Consider the following 17285-nt stretch of genomic DNA (forward strand, 5'->3'; position numbering starts at 1 on the left):
CCCATTACCAAATCGCGTGAACCCATTTGTCGAACCTGGGGGTTCAGGTAAATAATAGGAAAAAAAAAAGAGAGAGACGACCTTGTTGCACACCACACCACCACCGCCACTTTACTACTACGGTCTACCACCACCACCACCACCATCATCATAGTAGCAGCAGCCCGGTAAAACCTGTTCTTCTTCCCACAAACCGGTTGGACCTGTCTGTTACATTATTATTGTTATTATTTTCTCTTCCCATCTATTTCTTCCTTACCTACAAAACGAAAGGTATTGTCAACCACAGCTGTGTTTCTTCACCTCCGTTTCTTGTCCTTCGCCACCGTCGGCCTGGTTAGCCTAGCGTGTCACTTCTCTGCATTTCTTCTATCAAATCAATCAATCAATCAATCAATCAAGATAGCTTTAGCTTTTTTAGGGTTTAACGGTAACCCGATTCACTCAGCGAAGAACAACCGACAAAAAAAAATAAGAGAAAAGAGCTCGGTTCTTTCCTTCTACGATATTTACATACATCCATACATACATATTTGATTTTTTACTTTTATCACAACATCGCCTCGGTGTCGCACCATCAGGTCCTTATTTTGTCTAGACGTTACAGACAATTAGCAGCTATGGATCGAGGTGGTGATTCCGCGTTACTGGACGCCTTACAAGGTACGTTTAGAATCAATCAATCTACCTACCTATTCGCCGCGTTTCAAGTTTTTTGTTTTTTTGTTTCTTGTTTCTAGTTACTGTTTCTTCTATCCCTCTATTGTTACTTGGAATATTGTATTCGTAACAACTGTTTTACCAACAAAATACAATACTCCACTTCGTCACCTCCTAAACACCTACATACATACCTACATACATACGTACATGCAGCTTCTATCCAAATAAAAACAAAAAAAAACCAACCGAACCAACCAACCGCTAACCCCTCCTCTTCTTCTTCTCCCCCTCTAGGCCTCCTCCCAGAACAGACCCGTACCCTCATCCAAGCGCACATGCAGGACCCGCAGACCGCCCTCCGCGCCATATGGCAGCAGACGACGAGCCTAACGCAGAAAGCGACCGAGACCCTGTCGCCCGTGCTCGCGCCCCTGATGCAGCGGAGCTTGCAGGCCCTGCACGACTCGCCGGACCTCGTGGTCCTGGGCTTCGTGCTCGCGACCCTCGTGCTCGTCATCCAGGTGATATCCTTCCTGCACCGCACCATGATGTACGTCACCCGCCTGGCCTTCCGCCTCCTCGGCTGGGCCCTCTTCGCCGCCCTCCTCGCCGCCCTCTGCCGCCGCGGCCCCGACGCCGCCGTCCGCGACCTCCTCCTCTTCGTCGGCAAGCTCGCCGGCTACGCCGCCCTCGTCAGGGATATCTGGTGGTCCGAGTACCAGCGCTTCGACGCCCAGACCAAGCGCGGCGGCGCCCCCGCCCCGACACGCGGCGCTCCCTCGGGAAGCGGCTACGCTAGGTCGAGGAATGGCGCTTGGTGAAATACATAAATACAAGAATAAACAAATAAATACATACATAAATACCTAAGGTTAGGTTAGGTTAGGTTAGGTGGGCTAATAATGAGAGGGGTGATTTCGGGACTAGGGTACGGTTCATTCATCGTTATGCCATGCCATGCCCTGTGGTGTGTGTGTGCGTGTAAGTGTGTGAGCTTGATTAAAGGGAAAAGAAAAAAAAAGAGAGAAGGGAAGAAAGAAAGAAGGCAAATATGGGTTCGGAGTATCTCGTCGTTTGGTTTGATGTCTTTATCACGGGGTTCGGGGAATGAAGTTATGACTACGGCTTACTTCTTCTTCTTTTTTTTTTTTGGTACAGAATGAATAAAAAACAAACATCTGCCAAATGAACTCGATTTTTTCTTTTTGGTATCTGTGAGTTGCCTCGAGCCAGTACGCCGTCGCTATGCAATTATACCTTAGGTACTTAGTCCAACATTGCCCTTCATTGGTTAATTCATTCCTATGCCATGTTCCTTTTTTTAAGTTGTGCCTAAGGCAAGAGAAAGGAAAAAAAGTCCCGTTGATTGTGCCTGAAGAAATCACCCGTCTATTTCGCCCATATCGTCAAACTCTTCGTCCTTCAGTTCCTTAGGCTCCTGGGCCTCGTGGTACTGGATGCAGTCGTCGATATAGCTGAGGATGGCCCCGACGCTGTCCTCGTCCTGCACGTCTAGCCTCAGGTAGCTAACCATGCTAAAGTTCTCGATCAGGTTTGCGACGGCCCTGTTGAGCTGCCGAAAGCTGGAGCCTCGCATGACGGCATCTTTGTCCTGGGGGTTCGCCGCCTCGTCTTCCTCCTCCGTCACGCCTTCTGCCTTCCGCCGAGCGATTTCATCCGGGTCATCGTCGAGCAGGCCGGTATCGGGCGTTAAGAACCGCTTGAGGTCTTTCTTGCGAACTTGGTCTTTTACGAGGTCCATCTTGGAAAGGATGTTGATATGAGGAACCTCCAGCATGATCATCGCGCTCATCGCGCTCAGGGTGCCCGCGAAGAACTTGGCTCGGTCCACGATGAAAGTCGCTTCCAGCAGGTACGCGGCGCAGAGCCGGATATCCAGCGATCCGGATCGCGTGAGGAACTTGACGAGGGCGGGCAGGATAGGGACGTGGGTGTACAGCTCGATCTGGCCGGGCATGTCGAATATGATCAGATACTCCTCGGTGAGGGAGTCGAGCGCCTCGGTGAGGAAATCGAGGTTTTCCATGAGGAATTCGAAGCAGTAGATAAGGCCGCCGTTGGGGCCGAGGCCCATCTCTTCCATGACGTCTTGGAGCGATATGAGGTCTTTGATGTCCAGGTCCGGCGCGTGTTCGAAGGACTCGGCGGCCGGGTCGAGGTTGACGTAGAAACACGAGCGGCGGTTGAGCTGCAGGTGGGTTATGAGGGAGGCGCAAAAGGTAGACTGAATTCAGGCAGGACACATGTTATCATCAGTCCATCGTCCAAATCTCAGAGAGTAGGCAAGTAGGAAAATCGTTAACAAAGTGCGGCAGCAAGCTTGGTAAATTTGACAAGCTTCGTAACACGGCACCGGAAAGTTGCGGTTGCTGCAAAACGACAAAGAGGCTATATCGCGTACCTTGCCAGCCCCGGCGGGGCCCATTACCATAACTCCGAACTTACTCATGATGTAATAACTATCATCGACCAAAGCCTTGTTGATATCTAGGTAGGTGTGTATTTAGGTGAGACAATTACGTCGCAGCCTAGGCGGATTCCGATGATCGAATAAGGGGATGACGGAATAAGACAGGATCTGGTAGTAAGTAGTAGTAGTAGTAGTAGTAGTAGTAGTAAGTATTCAGCCTCGTCTTGTACATGAATTTTTCCTGAATGGTGGGGTTAAACTTGTTGGAGGGGCAAGGGTCGGGGTCGGGGATCAAAAAAAGGTCAAAAGGCTGACTGCTTTTTTGGGAAATCTACAGTTTGAAGGGTTCGGTTCGAGGGTCCAGATACCTAGACGGGGTGGGGTTGAGATGACCAAGTTGTCTCGTAAGCATCCTCTCTTACTGCATAAAATTTATGGATGAATAGCCGTGCGAAGTACTCAAGTATCACATTTAACATTTGATACCTGAAACTCACCGCCCTGACGGAATTTGAACACTGAAATTTTGAAATATGGATTGCTCTACTGCTACCGAAGAGGAATTTACTGCTTGTCGGTGCCTCGCTACTCAGGAACGATATACCTATGTAGGTAAGAATATAGGACGGTTATGCACTGAATATAGGTAGCTATAAGCAGGCTTATAAGCCACCGATCCCGGACCTTCTAGTTTGTAGCACAAGAAACGATCTGGGCAAAATGTGCAAGATAAAAGCGAAGGAGGGCTGAGAATCCTTTGCTTAGTAAAATCGATATTGATGCTTTTTACATAGCACGCAATGGATGTAAGGGTCGGGGTTGGAATTGTACATAGGACCAAGTTGTCGTTAATAACCTTGCCGGCCGAACACCGAAACTGTTCGACCGATTTTTTGTCGTGGGAGACAGGTGCCGAAGTTGGAGCCCCTGTCAATCTGCGGATGTAGTGCACGTTTTCGAGAGGGGCAGACGTGGCATTTCCCAGGGGTCCCCCGAATGGATCGATGCCCAGGAATGCCAGGAATGGATAATTGAAGGTGAGCTCTTCGGTCCATGAAACTGCCCCGCGTACTCGGATTTGCTAGTAGTATTAAGATATCAGAATGCGGTAAGCACACGTGTCTTATCAGTTGTCAGATATACTATGTATTTTGACTGAAGCACCTAACAAGCTGTGGTAGTTAGCCCGCTACAATACAAGATAAAATAAAATAAATAAATAAATAAATACTAGGTACTTGTTGCGAGCTAATGGATGGAGGGTTTCTTAGCTCTGTAGAATTTAAAGGAATCTTCCTCAGTTACTACAAGTATATAGGTACCTAAAATACATGTAGTATACCAGGTTAAGTATGCTTACGGGATGTAAGCTAGCGGCACAAAAAGCCTTGCATTCTGGGACTTATGTATAATAATATTACAGTCCTATAATCACGTATCTGCTCGGGTAAAGATCGTTCCTAAGCCTGACGTAGATACTGCAAGTGCTCGGGACCGTGAAAGGGCGACTACCTACCTCCAGGATTTAGGTGTGTATGTTGGAAAATGGAAAGATAAGCACGTACGCCCGCAGAGGGAAATACAAAGTTACATGTATTTGTTGATTCTAGATACATAGTAAGATGACAGTATAGTTGCTTTTCATCGATTTCATCGATTGTTATAATACAGCCAACTTTACCAAATGGAGTTACTTTTATGTCATTTGTATTGGATTTATTAGTGAAGTTACTCCGAGTTTGTAATGTTTGCAGCCCGAGTAAGGTGTAGGTAATAGGTATACTGAACATAGTATCATGTAGGTACCTACAGGTAAGGTATCCGGTACCTATCTGCATCCCTCTTTATAGGTAGTACTTACTCCTTCTGAGAAAAATTCCTTCGGGATGCCCCACTCTGCAGCAGTGTCTTTCCTTCCTACCAACTATCAAGTTAAGTCGATACCAGTGACCACGATCTACAACCAAAGAAAAAAGAGCGAGCCGCTAGCGCTTGGTTTTAGGTAATTCGCTAAAGTCTCCGTAGCTTACTATGTACCATATGGCATAAATTACCATAATTATACCTTTTAGTACATAAAATCAGCATAGTTCGTTATGTACATGTATTAAGTACGGTCGGCATATAGTGCAAGCGACAAGCGACAGAAATTGCGCCATTCCCAGCTGCCCCTCCGATTATTTTTTCCCTCTCCTCCAATAAAAAATTCCCAAAGGAAAATCTCCCACCTTCAACTCTTCCCTTCATAAACCCTCTCCTTCCCCTCATCCAACCCAACTTCTTACTTCTTCCTAAGAGACACTCTTGGGCTACGCATTTGCTTTAGGTGCATAGAATTAATAAAGTCTTACTTTCTTATTTCCCATTCTACAGTCACAATGCCTGCCACCAACGGCCATGCTAGCTCCTTGAGCACTCCTCGGAACCCCGGGGCTTTCCTCTTCACCGTAAGTAATCCGTATGAATAGATAGATGGCAGAATCATCTTACTACCCCTTCGATATTAGTAAATTCCCTGATAGAAAACTAACCGGTCGTAGTCCGAGTCTGTCGGTGAAGGTCACCCCGACAAGATCTGTGATCAGGTTTCAGATGCCGTTCTCGATGCCTGCCTGGCGCAAGATCCCCTCTCCAAGGTTGCCTGCGAGTCGGCCACCAAGACCGGTATGATCATGGTGTTCGGTGAGATTACCACCAAGGCCACCATTGACTACCAGTCTGTCATCCGAAACGCCATCAAGGAGATCGGATACGATTCCTCCGACAAGGGTTTCGACTACAAGACCTGCAACGTCCTCGTTGCCATTGAGCAACAATCCCCCGATATCGCTCAGGGTCTTCACTACGAGAAGGCCCTCGAGGAATTGGGTGCTGGTGACCAAGGTCTCATGTTTGGCTATGCCACCAACGAAACCCCCGAACTACACCCTCTCTCCCACCTTCTCGCCCACAAGCTGAACAAGGCTATGTCTGACGCTCGCCGGGACGGAACTCTCCCCTGGCTCCGACCTGACACCAAGACCCAAATCACCATGGAGTACAAGCACGATGGCGGCGCCGTCGTTCCTCTAAGAGTCCACACCGTTGTCATCTCTGCTCAACACAGTGGCGATGTCACCACGGAACAGGTCCGAAAGGAGCTGAAGTCCAAGATTATCGACACTGTCATCCCCAAGCAGTACATTGATGACGAGACTATTCTCCACGTAAGTGTCTAAGTTCCTGTCCGGCGTGTTCCTCGCTACAATCCACGACAATGGATATACCATGCTGACAAACGATTTATAGCTTCAACCTAGTGGTCTCTTCATCATTGGTGGTCCTCAGGGTGATGCCGGTGTTACCGGCCGAAAGATCATTGTCGACACCTACGGTGGATGGGGTGCCCACGGTGGTGGTGCTTTCTCCGGCAAGGACTTCTCCAAGGTCGACCGATCTGCCGCCTACCTTGCTCGATGGGTTGCCAAGTCTCTCGTCGCTGCCGGCCTTGCTAAGCGAGCGCTGGTCCAACTCAGTTACGCTATTGGTGTAGCGGAGCCCTGCTCTATCTACGTCGACTCCTACGGCACGTCCGACAAGACTGCTGAGGAATTGGTTGACATCGTCAAGGCTAACTTCGACCTCCGACCTGGCGCTATCGCCAAGGAACTTAACCTAATCCGCCCCATCTACAACCAAACGGCCAAGTTCGGTCACTTTGGTACCAACCAGGAATTCACCTGGGAGCAGCCTAAGGCGCTCAAGTTCTAAGCTAATGAATTGTAAGAGTTCCGCTGGGGGGATCTTGTCACATTTATAGTAGCGGAAGAATCAACTTCTTTCTGCATTGCGACTGGCGTTGTTGGGTGTGTTATCTAGAAGACATAGGATTCCCTCATCGGAAAATGTCATGAAAAAAAATCTTTGGGCATGGCAGCATGGCGTACGGTTTCAACATACCTGGTTTGGTCAATAGGCACAGATAAAGTGGCATCTATGGGGGGGTCACCGGTCTGGTAAAGGCGGATAAAATACCTTTAAAGACATCCGCATTGCATTTATTCAACACGGCAATACGTCCGAAAGAAAGGGACATGAATATAAAGATACCAATTTGTCGTACCTTACTCATTACTGATATCCGAACGTGATGAAAGGTTTTGCTACTTGGTGACTACCTAGGTAGTGACTTTTTTACCGAGTGCTGTTGTCGTAGGGTAGGTAGACAAGGCTTATTACATTCTAGTTAATTAAGAGTAAGCCGTCATTTTCTCTAGGAATGGATCACGTAGTCGTTGACTACCAAATGGAAAGCCCTCTCCGACTTATTCTTATAAATAATCGATGGTGATAACTCCCATGTCCGGTACTACACGCCCTTATCCTTATATTACGCTCATGACAAGACTTCTTTTCTGTAACGAGTATCGCTTCCCAGCTTCGCTGCTTGGCATTGGTATTGGTGTTGGTGTTGGTGTTGGTACGAGGTTATGTGCCATCTTCTTTGCTGGCGTTGCGGTTTCGAGAATACGATTTAGGCTGCTGGGAGAGGAGGAGCATGGGGAGGGCGAGGAAACTTGTCTTTTTACATGGCTGGGTTTAATTACCTAAGCGTGCGGTTGTTGTTGGTTACAGGATGGAGATATAGACGTAGAGGGAGGGAGGGCTTGGGTTGTTGGAGCAGCCCCGGTTGTGTTATGTTTTCTCTCTTTGGTGTCGTCACGTACTCGGTCGTGTTTGATAGCCTATGTACCTCGATGACGGCGTCGAATATACGGATTCCGAAGACAGAGGGGGGAGGAGGAAGAGGGGAGTGTCGTTGGCGTTGTTGTCGCTCTTTTAGTCTTCATGATCTTGGGGTCCGGACAGCTTGTTTGAAGTCGGATATGATCGACCTAGGAGGTAGGTACTGTACCTAACCTAAGGTAACCTTCGAAATACCGCTCGGTTGTCTGTGTGCAATTGCTTTATAGGTATACAATGATTTCCTTCCCGAGTATGAGTATGAAGTGGCTAGTCTATATTTTGCGAAGTACCTACCTGGTACCTAGGTAATACATGACTCTAAAAGAACGACAACTGATTACGTGTGTGGGATATTGTTATTTGCCTTAGGTACCTATGTAAGAGTAGGAGCAACAAGGTCACGGCAATTACAGGGTGCTTTCTCCTCCTGCCCTTGGGGTTGATTTAGACAACCTTGCTTGGAGATCTATCTGTATAACGTTGACAAGTAGAATACAGGCGAATAACAAAGGCAAACCCTGCTGCCGCGACTCCAGACCGGCCTGTCATGGCTCTGTTCAACGCCCCTGAAGAGTCATAAGGAGAAAAAGGAGTGCCAGGGTTTCAACGGCGTGTCTGTACATAGGTACCTATGAGTAGAAATAATCCGAGGAAAACGTGACCAGCCGGCCGATCGTGTCCACGGTTAGCTTTATCTAACATCCTGGGACCTTTTGCCCCTGCACAACATAGCTACAGCACCTCTGGTACCTGGTATAGACTTGCATTTCGAAAGCCTAACGGGGGAAAACACATCAGCTAGGGGAATTATTATAGAGAGCAAGTATACAGGACAAGTTGCAACGCAATACAAATTAGGTACCGAATTGGCACACGTCCCTTGCAACTTGAGATGAATGCAGTGTCATTTATCCCGCAAGTAAAAAAAAACCTGCTCTCCATACATACCCCAGGTAAGAGGTACCTAAAGCTACCCGAATATTCGACAGTAGTAGCCTAACCCCCAAATCTATATACACGTAGACGCATATATTCCCTTCAACCCCGGGTACAAATACCAAAAACGCCGTTTGCACATGTAGCCTAGGCTAACCTGGACACAATAGCCATTATCTCCACGTATTTAAACTTGGAGAGCATAGCAAAAAGCCATATCCAGCATAACATAAGGTAGGTAGGTATATCTAGGATAAGATAAAGATGGACAGACTAACTACCTGTTAGTCGTCCTCTATATCATCGTCGCTCAAAACCAATTTCTGTATAGACGGCACCGCCGCAGCAGAAAAGGAAGGCAGGTCGCTCTTCTGCCGTATGCCAACAGAGATTCTCTTCTTCCGCGGTGACGATTCCTCGGTGGGCTTGTCGGTTGCCCATGCTTCCGCTTCTCCTGTCTGCTCCATATTATCATCTTCGTCGAGAGCGTCTTCGTCTACCGCCTGCCCAATTCCGGAAAACGACGTCACCTTCTCGATCTCCCTTAACCGGACGTTGCTCACTGCGCTCCTGCGCCCTCGTGCTATATGTGCCATGTATGGTAACCGTTCTAGCAATAGCTCTCTACGAGCCGAGTTTCCAAGAAAGAGTAATGGTGCCGTTTGCTCGTCTTGGCTTTGTTCAACTCTCTTGTTTTGCTGGCTGCTATTGCGTTGTGCAGAAGCCTGATGTTTGCTGATCCAGTCACTGCCGCCGTCTGCCGTGGACTTAGGCCGTCTAAACGCAGAAGCCCCTTGAGTGAGATCATGACCGGTCTCGTCCCCCTTTAGCAATCTCGATGCCCAATGGTCTACGACCCCTTCGAGTTCTTCTTTCTCTCGCCATAGCTTGAGACTCGTAGGATAGAACATCTTGTAGGCATCGCCACCGCCGCGTCCGTAGGGTTTAGCCATTCGTTTTACCGGATTTGGCAGGGAGAACAGCAATCCTCTAGTTGCGACCTGAAACGTGATCTCGTCTTGTCTTAGCACATGACTAGCTGAATCGCGCCCAGAAAAATTCGACGTGCTAGACCCTCGCCCCCGGAAAAAGATGTCCCAAGATGGGGAAAGTAAATCGCTCTCCGAAAGAAACTCAATACAATTGTTGATATAATCAAGTGAGGAATTCGGATCGGAAGGGCCACTAGATTCGCAGGATGGAACATAATTCTCATGAAGAGCTGAAACAAATGTGTGCGTATCAGTACCAGTCTCATCGATAAGACTGTCGACGGAAACCTCGGACCGCTTTGGTCTGGAATGATGAGCTATAAAGTCGGGTAATATTTCAGCTTGACCCTCAGGAGTTTGATGGCTCATCGGGCGCTCATCTCTTTTGTTGTAAACCACTTTCCCAACGGCATGGAATATTCCCAAACTTGCTTCTCGTTGCGAGATAAGCTCCAGACTTTCTACTTCACCTTTAGTTAAGGATACTTCGTTCTTGGATCCGCGCTTGGGCTTCGTGAAGGCCACTTTGGAACCCCAGTCTGCATCTGCGTCACCCTTAAGGCAAAGGAATTCGAGGGAAGAGATTGCGCTTCTAATATCCCCTATCTCGCCCAGCCTTTTTAAAGCAAGTGGGCCTGGAGTCCGACGCCGTCCAGACTTCCGAGCCTCTTTCTGTACAATTAATTCAAGCGCGCTCGCAAGAAGAGTGGGCGCGATAGGGTTAAACTCTATAATGCAAGACCCTGGGTGCCGGGTAATTTCAGGCCCTAGCAAGCGATGGGCCGTAAAGCTATCCGCAGATGCCGAAGTGGTCGTTAGTAGAGTTTCTGATATAATCATAACGATAGGCGTGATAGGGTCTACAGAAGTTTGACGACCAAAAGTGGCGAGAGAAGGTGTATTAGCGGCCAAATATTGTAAAATAGTGTTTTGAAATGTCGTCAAAGCTGTTGATGAGCGTGTAAAAGTGTTCGGAAATTCCTCAATGAGAATAATTTTCCTCGTATTATCATTATCCTCGTTTTTACCAGTACTCGAAGGAGTCGAGTCAAGATCAGTGTCTAATTGCCCGAATTTTCCACTCCTCCCCATGAATTCTTCAAATTGTGCCGATGCTGACTGAAGTCCTTGATTCGCGCCAAGGGATCCGACCGGATTCCTCCATTCTAGTAGCTCACAATGCATATCCTTAGCAAGAAGCCGAACCGTAGTTGTCTTTCCCGTTCCGGCAGCGCCCTTTAATATCAACAGCCGTTGTCGCATCCGACCAGCCATGACATCTTCTAGCCATCGACGGACATCCGCTACTTTCTTTTTGTGAACAGCAAGTTCTCCTATATTCGTAGGGCCGAACCGTTCCGACCAGGGTCGTTGTTCGTCGCTCGTACTTGGATCCTGCTGAGGACGGGGTGGCTTAAGGAATTTTTGACTTGATGTAATTGCCGGAGCACTAGATGGCTGAGACGTATCCCGAAAACGTTTACGTGCATTCTGTCCGACCCGACTGGTGTTTACGGCCCTATATTCGTCTATATCGTCATCGTCTGAAATTGGATCGCTGATAATGTCGTCCCTCTTGGTTGGAGATGCTGTCGGTGCCCGCTGTGCCTGTCTAGAAAACATAGTAACCAGATCGGCTGTCTTCTCTTTCTCCAAACGTTTCCCCTTTGTAAATGACTGGGCCTTGGGTTTCCCGGGACTCGTACTGATACCCCTAAATCTGTTGTTTCTCTGGTGAAGTGACATAGACGTCGAGCTCGGCGGATGAGAGGCTAGCAAGCGAGACGACTTCCTCACGGGACCCGGCGAAGGTGTCGAAGCCCGAGAAGTATCTGCGGCAGAGACATCTTTTCGAGTAGGCGAGGAAAGGAGGTAATTGGTAAGTGTGTTCGATTTCGACTTTAAATCTTCTTCATCGTCGTCGGAAGAAGCATGAACGATGTTTCGTTTCCGACGTTTTGTGGGCGGCGCCATGGCGATTGGGCGGATGTGAGATGCACGGCATCTACTAGTGGGCGTAATTGCTCACATGGGGAAGACAAGCGATTGATATCGATTTGTATTGGAAGGGTTGGTTTTTTTTGGGTTGAGCCTAGCGATTTGGATCAGGAAAGTTTAATACATAATACTCAGGTACATAGATACGCGCTTGACAAAGTTAAGGTTGGATTGGAACTGACTTATTTTAATTTCAAAGTCTTCAGATAAATGGATAGCGCGGTTGAGTCAAATTGTACCTGATAGAGGTAAAGGTACCTGCCGTCGTTCCCCAACATGACCTAATGGAAACCTTTCGTCGCGGGTGGGTTTGCTTATGGCGCGTTCCTCGGCGATTTAGCCCACTGTAACTTGGATGCGTCATCATGTGATCAATTAACCTGCATCACATTGAGGTTAGTCATATATGTACTACGTACCTAGGTAAGTACCTCTTTTTGTTAGTTCTCAATTTCAGAAGTCACCTATTATCTTATCTTGAATCATCACATCGCAAACCAGTCTTATACATATACATATTAATACTTTTGTGAGAAGCCCAACCGTAGGTTACAGTATGAGAATAATACACCAACCAGGAGATCAATTTTGTCCAGTCATCCTCATGATTCATACCACTTTTACAACTCATATCATAGCCAAACATGAAATGATACAATATCATGAAAAGGTCCACCCCTGAAAATCATCTGCAAATCTCACGGCCGCAGCTAGGTAACGTTCATGTACGTCTCCCCAAGTCCGGGCAGCTTCTTTAGTCGCGCGCACAGCTATACAATACCTAAGGTTAGTATAATAGCAATCGAAACTAGGGATGTGTAAAGAGGTCTTACTCTTGACGAAATGGGCGTCTGTAGCCCAAGGTCCGTTCACTGCCCTATCCTCCACATAATTCCATTGCTTCCCCGCAACGTCTTCTGGTTTGATGTAATCGAGATCGATTTTCGGTCGTAGTTCTACAATGTACACAGCAAGCGCGAACAACCACCACTGTCTTACCAAGTTTATGCGAAATTCCGATGGGATGAATGGAAGCAGTATCCTAACAGCATGGCTGGTCGTGAGCACATGGCAAAGGAAGAAATTGTATGAATGAGTTCCGGGTGGGACTGTCGCAATCAGTATAGCAACCGCAGTCTCTTGAGATAGTTGGAAATCTTTCACTGGATCATCCAGCGTCCATGCATTCCAATATTCCAAAACGATGTCTTCATGCGTCACGAATAACGGTCCGATGTTTTGGGGCCCTGGTTCTTTAAATGCACCGTCAAGACGAGAATCGCTTCTTAGCTTGGACAGCAATTCTAGCGGGGAAGATGACTTGATCGAAGACGGCTTCGAATACGAATCATTATCAATGTACTTATGAAGGAAGTTGTATTGGGTAGCCGCCATGCTGAGGGCCTCGATGGCAACCTCGCGACTATCAATCTCATAAGCATATCCCAGATGGATGAGAGGATGGCCAACTAATATAGTTAGTGTTAGGTCTGTACAGAAAGCCTGAAGAGTTGGACATACGGCCTCCGATGAGACAGTTGATTAGCGGTTTCTTGCCCCCGTACATATACTCCTCCACTACACCTTTCCATTGGTAGTTGTGCCTCAAGGCCAGAGCATCTTCGAAGAAATCGACATAGGCACGCTGGTATTCTGATTGACCTAGGAAATCTCTCCAGTCATCCTGTGCTATTTCAGCCGGTGATTCTGTCCACGGCTCAAGCGATTTGGCTTCGACATCGTAGATATTATGCAATTGCTGAACATCTGCTCCTAGGAGATATGCAGACCCGAGTATATGGGGCATATGGTTATGAAACTCCAAATTGTGATACAGAATGGCATGGTTGACATGATTTGCCTTTAATAGATGCTTGAGCGTTCTCGGTCGTTTCTCAGGTGAAGTCTCCACATTGTGAACCTCAACAGGTGGGATGTTAATGGTCCGAGTCCGACCTGTATGTGAGACGAGTCGGTTCACGATGGGAACATAAGAGAGTACTGAAGCCATTTTTTTATATCTCAAATTAGGACATCATGATAATGAACTGTCTGGAGGTTGAAGTGGTTGAAGTTGAAGTGACGTAACAATCGAAAATGCCACCCGCGTGATCCAAGACATCATTATATATATACGAATGCATTTAGGCGAAATGTTGAAATCCCGGTTAGGTACCTAAGGTACCTATGTGCTATCATATCATGTATTATCATGCATAATGCAATTGGAAGATACGAATTGATCGGGCTAAACGTCATCAATGTTGGTCTGTGCATCGCGCCGAATACCACTTATAAAATGGATCGCGTTTAATAAACTGTCTTTCAACTTTAAACTACTTACCTTAGGTAACTCGAGGTATTTTCCTCATATGCAACATGAGCGAATCACGTCCGGTTCTCATATATGCTGAACTCCTGTCGCGTATACAAGGAGTTTCTGTTGGATGCGAGCTGTATACACCGAGCTCACTTAATACTAAAGCCGCCATCTCGTCTGATGGCTGGTTCTTTACAATACACCACGATGGCATAGAGACCTCTATACGTCTCCCGGGGCAAGTCGTCCCAGTTGAGCAACTTCCCATACAGAGCGTCGGAAAGAAACATCTTTCCTGCCGGTTGCCTCTTGCTTCAGGTCTAGAGCGCCATGTCCTTTCCGCGCTTGGGGATCAACCTGTTCCATGGTCCGCATCTGATCTTCTACCAGAGTCACCTATTTTGTGTCGAAGTTGTCGCAATACTATTGTCAAGCCTGGCATAATCAAGGTGTGGAAAGACCTACCCAGCGAGAATTGGGCTGAAATGATGGAATTCTGGCATTGCCATAAACCTCATGATCACGGTCATAAACATGATGATGATGATGGCTCTACTTCCAAAGCATATGGTGCGAATTCTAGGATATCAGCCCAAGATGGCGTTGGGTTTGTGGATATTTCTTCCTTTCTTCTATCCGAGACGAATATTTCTACGTCGACCGTAAGTATCCCCATTAACTGCTCGAATTGGGTGTATAGAAGGTGGCTAGGCCAGCATTTGGCTCTTCAATGGCATAGTTACCGATACAAATACCCTAGAATGATATAATTTCCTATTATGTTATATAAGTACCGAACCCTAGGCTTTGCTTTAGGGATTGGCATTTATGTACTGGAGGATTTTCTCTGTCTTTCACTAAGAATTTCTTTGGACGTGGAAATTCCGGGATTAACCAGAGGCACATATTTCAAGCTTCTCGCCAGTTTAACTTATTTTAGCAGATGTTCTTTTTAGAAGTTTTGCTAATGCAAGCTTCTCCAGATAACAAAAGATACAACCCTGTTGCAGTCACAAAATGAATTAGAAGTTGAAGACACAAACTCTCGCTCATTGCAGCCTGAAAATATACCCGTCAGCTGCGTATCATGTAAGAACCAGCTGGGAATACTAAATGGCCAAGGATCTGCGGTTACCCTCTTCAAGTGGCAAGTCTACGTGGATGAGCGGATTCCGCGAGGTCCAGATAGCTCTCCCAATCTGGTTCACTGGGTCAGCGCTATGCTTCTTGCGACAATGGCCCGTTCCGGCTGTTCAAAGTCTATCTTGCTGCCCATGAAGCTGAAAGACAGCCCAGCGCAAAGTGTCTCTCAGACAAACGAAGCATCCCAATCGCTACTAAACATATGGGTGTTTAATAACATCTCTTTCTCGTCTACAGGAGAGCCGAGGTCGCCCATCAAGGCCGTGAAGGTGTTTTATCGTATGGTTAGTCAAGGTGAAGCAGACAAACTACTCGATTCCGTGGTATCAGATGTACAAGATATCACTCTACCCGCTGATGCAATCGAGAAGGTAAAGGGCATCCTAAACAGTAACAACCAGCTACTACCTCAAAGTGATCGCCAATTCAAGGAATGGAAAGTTAGTCTCCTAGAGAAGTGGGAAGGCAAAGACGGATGAGGACAGCTTAGGCGAGTACGCAGCTATATAAGCCCACCGTCAGGTATGATTCTAATAAGCTTCAAAGGATGATCCATCCGATGAGTCCACCTAGCGTGGCTCATTCTCCTATCGAAAACTCATATTTATCTCGTAGGAAATAAGGTTAAAGGACCTCTACCGAGACCTAAATGGAAACAAGAAGTCCAGAGTCTAGGGCTAGTATTCAATTAGCAGTAATTTAGAGAGACCAAATAACTGACGAGTCTATCAATTCATAACTTAGAGCAGATGATTCTTCCATTACCTATCGTAATCTATGTTCAAGTATTTTTCTAAGTTCCCACATTCTGTTGGTATGCAGGACTACCATATAAGGTATCACAAGATGTTGCAAGGTCAGTATTGGTAAGATAGGTAGTTTCTTTTGACTAATGCACAAGGTGTTTATAAACACAGGAGGGGACAAAAGAGATCTTTGTCTGCGCCATGGGAGTATCTGTCTAAACTGGCTTGTCTATTGGGCCTTGGAGGACACAATTCCTAGAAACTTGTTAGCTTATGCGATGAGACCGGGCAGAGTTGACTCTTACTCTCTACGTCGGCAACACTTTGTTGTAGGATTTGCTGGAGAATCTTGGGGTTCTCGAGCTCCTTCTTCACCTTGGACATAACCGTCTCGGCCAACTCTCTCTGCTGGCGCTGCCTGACTTGGCTTTCGTATCGTACCCACGAATCCAAAACAGACTTGGCCTCGGCCGCTAAAGCAGTGGTCTGCTCGAGCTCGTACACCTGGGCCTCAATTCTAGCGGTCTCCTTGGAGACTTCGAAGAGAGCCTTGGTGATATCGACGACACTTGCCATCTGCTTAACGTTCTCGATGCGGTTCTTGACGGCCTGGGTGTGGTCGGCGCGCGCGGCGTTCAGGATGTTCTTGATCCTCTCGTTGTGTGCCTCGGCCCATTGCGTGTACAGGGGACCACCATACTTGATCAGAGCACCCCAGACGCTGAGCAAGCAGAAGGCGACGATGGTCTCTTCGTTCACGACGTAGTACTCATTGCTAATGGCGTAGACAGACAGACCGGCAGCGGAGGAAAGGATGGCAGTCTTGGAAACGAGGGAGTTGCCGGGTAAAGAGTCAATGATAGACTGGGCCTTAACCTTGGGATCGGGAAGGTTGGATGCGGGTCGGGTAGCAGTCAATGCGGCGGTGACTGCGGGAAGAGTTCGCGAAGAGACCGAAGGCCGTAGAAGGGCGGCTCCTACAATTTTGCGATAAGTTCTACATGCCCGCCTTTAATTGAAATACCAGTAGCTATGCAAAACAAAACAAAACTTACCGAAGGCACGGGTAGCCAAGCGGGAGGCCATTGCGAGAGTTAATGAAAAGAAGAAAAAAAAAAGAGCCGGGTTTGGGGGTGAGAGGAGATTGAAGTGATTTTATTTGCTTGTCCTGGAGCTTCGGGAATTGAAGGTCGATGAGGTTTTAACGCACTTGCCAAGTTGAACCCTCAACCTGGTTCAACCGACTTCCGTGATTGGCCAATTAAACACGTGATTAGTTCATTCCACCCCACTTCAAACTAGATTTTAGCAGTTTAGCAGTTTTGGGGAAG

The 17285-nt window shown here is 47.3% G+C and overlaps 6 protein-coding genes across 6 annotated transcripts; 3 read left to right on the forward strand and 3 right to left on the reverse strand.

Annotated features, from left to right (window-relative positions):
- The first annotated feature begins 88 nt into the window (after positions 1 to 88).
- Positions 89 to 1853, forward strand: F4812DRAFT_417386 (uncharacterized protein). Its single transcript, XM_047933168.1, has 2 exons — positions 89 to 663; positions 958 to 1853. The coding sequence occupies exons 1-2, from the start codon at positions 621 to 623 to the stop codon at positions 1482 to 1484; spliced, it is 570 nt and encodes a 189-aa protein (XP_047792725.1). The 5' UTR covers positions 89 to 620; the 3' UTR covers positions 1485 to 1853.
- On the reverse strand, positions 1765 to 3537 carry F4812DRAFT_263928 (GPN-loop GTPase). Its single transcript, XM_047930837.1, has 2 exons — positions 3086 to 3537; positions 1765 to 2908 (listed from the first exon to the last, which is right to left on the reverse strand). The coding sequence occupies exons 1-2, from the start codon at positions 3131 to 3133 to the stop codon at positions 2045 to 2047; spliced, it is 912 nt and encodes a 303-aa protein (XP_047792726.1). The 5' UTR covers positions 3134 to 3537; the 3' UTR covers positions 1765 to 2044.
- A 1284-nt stretch (positions 3538 to 4821) lies between these two features.
- On the forward strand, positions 4822 to 7253 carry F4812DRAFT_263954 (S-adenosylmethionine synthetase). Its single transcript, XM_047930838.1, has 4 exons — positions 4822 to 4906; positions 4966 to 5541; positions 5635 to 6300; positions 6383 to 7253. Exons 2-4 carry the CDS (start codon positions 5473 to 5475, stop codon positions 6842 to 6844), a joined length of 1197 nt encoding a protein of 398 aa, XP_047792727.1. The 5' UTR covers positions 4822 to 4906; positions 4966 to 5472; the 3' UTR covers positions 6845 to 7253.
- A 1786-nt stretch (positions 7254 to 9039) lies between these two features.
- F4812DRAFT_449931 (uncharacterized protein) lies at positions 9040 to 13756 on the reverse strand (the record flags this gene model as incomplete). Its single annotated transcript, XM_047936033.1, has 4 exons — positions 9040 to 11752; positions 12177 to 12178; positions 12475 to 13214; positions 13267 to 13756. The coding sequence occupies 4 exons, from the start codon at positions 13754 to 13756 to the stop codon at positions 9040 to 9042; spliced, it is 3945 nt and encodes a 1314-aa protein (XP_047792728.1).
- A 297-nt stretch (positions 13757 to 14053) lies between these two features.
- On the forward strand, positions 14054 to 15952 carry F4812DRAFT_417396 (ubiquitin-conjugating enzyme E2-binding protein). The gene is made up of 3 exons (XM_047933169.1): positions 14054 to 14727; positions 15049 to 15702; positions 15755 to 15952. Exons 1-2 carry the CDS (start codon positions 14125 to 14127, stop codon positions 15685 to 15687), a joined length of 1242 nt encoding a protein of 413 aa, XP_047792729.1. The 5' UTR covers positions 14054 to 14124; the 3' UTR covers positions 15688 to 15702; positions 15755 to 15952.
- Positions 15953 to 15992: 40 nt separating this feature from the next.
- On the reverse strand, positions 15993 to 17221 carry F4812DRAFT_264012 (uncharacterized protein). The gene is made up of 2 exons (XM_047930839.1): positions 17010 to 17221; positions 15993 to 16931 (listed from the first exon to the last, which is right to left on the reverse strand). The coding sequence occupies exons 1-2, from the start codon at positions 17038 to 17040 to the stop codon at positions 16210 to 16212; spliced, it is 753 nt and encodes a 250-aa protein (XP_047792730.1). The 5' UTR covers positions 17041 to 17221; the 3' UTR covers positions 15993 to 16209.
- Positions 17222 to 17285: the final 64 nt, after the last annotated feature.

Source organism: Daldinia caldariorum, assembly GCF_022478825.1.
Source record: "Daldinia caldariorum strain CBS 122874 unplaced genomic scaffold F4812scaffold_3, whole genome shotgun sequence".
Classification (NCBI taxonomy): domain Eukaryota; kingdom Fungi; phylum Ascomycota; class Sordariomycetes; order Xylariales; family Hypoxylaceae; genus Daldinia; species Daldinia caldariorum.

Excerpts from the sequence above, each read along its gene's own strand:
- F4812DRAFT_417386 (XM_047933168.1), top strand. The coding sequence starts at position 621 with ATGGATCGAGGTGGTGATTCCGCGTTACTGGACGCCTTACAAG. Across the intron at positions 664-957 it reads GTTACTGGACGCCTTACAAG|GCCTCCTCCCAGAACAGACC; the intron begins GTACGTTTAGAA and ends CTCCCCCTCTAG.
- F4812DRAFT_263928 (XM_047930837.1), bottom strand. The coding sequence starts at position 3,133 with ATGAGTAAGTTCGGAGTTATGGTAATGGGCCCCGCCGGGGCTGGCAAG. Across the intron at positions 2,909-3,085 it reads GCCCCGCCGGGGCTGGCAAG|TCTACCTTTTGCGCCTCCCT; the intron begins GTACGCGATATA and ends GCCTGAATTCAG.
- F4812DRAFT_263954 (XM_047930838.1), top strand. The coding sequence starts at position 5,473 with ATGCCTGCCACCAACGGCCATGCTAGCTCCTTGAGCACTCCTCGGAAC. Across the intron at positions 5,542-5,634 it reads CCGGGGCTTTCCTCTTCACC|TCCGAGTCTGTCGGTGAAGG; the intron begins GTAAGTAATCCG and ends AACCGGTCGTAG. Across the intron at positions 6,301-6,382 it reads ATGACGAGACTATTCTCCAC|CTTCAACCTAGTGGTCTCTT; the intron begins GTAAGTGTCTAA and ends AACGATTTATAG.
- F4812DRAFT_417396 (XM_047933169.1), top strand. The coding sequence starts at position 14,125 with ATGAGCGAATCACGTCCGGTTCTCATATATGCTGAACTCCTGTCGCGT. Across the intron at positions 14,728-15,048 it reads CGAATATTTCTACGTCGACC|ATAACAAAAGATACAACCCT; the intron begins GTAAGTATCCCC and ends AAGCTTCTCCAG.
- F4812DRAFT_264012 (XM_047930839.1), bottom strand. The coding sequence starts at position 17,040 with ATGGCCTCCCGCTTGGCTACCCGTGCCTTCG. Across the intron at positions 16,932-17,009 it reads CTTGGCTACCCGTGCCTTCG|GAGCCGCCCTTCTACGGCCT; the intron begins GTAAGTTTTGTT and ends GCAAAATTGTAG.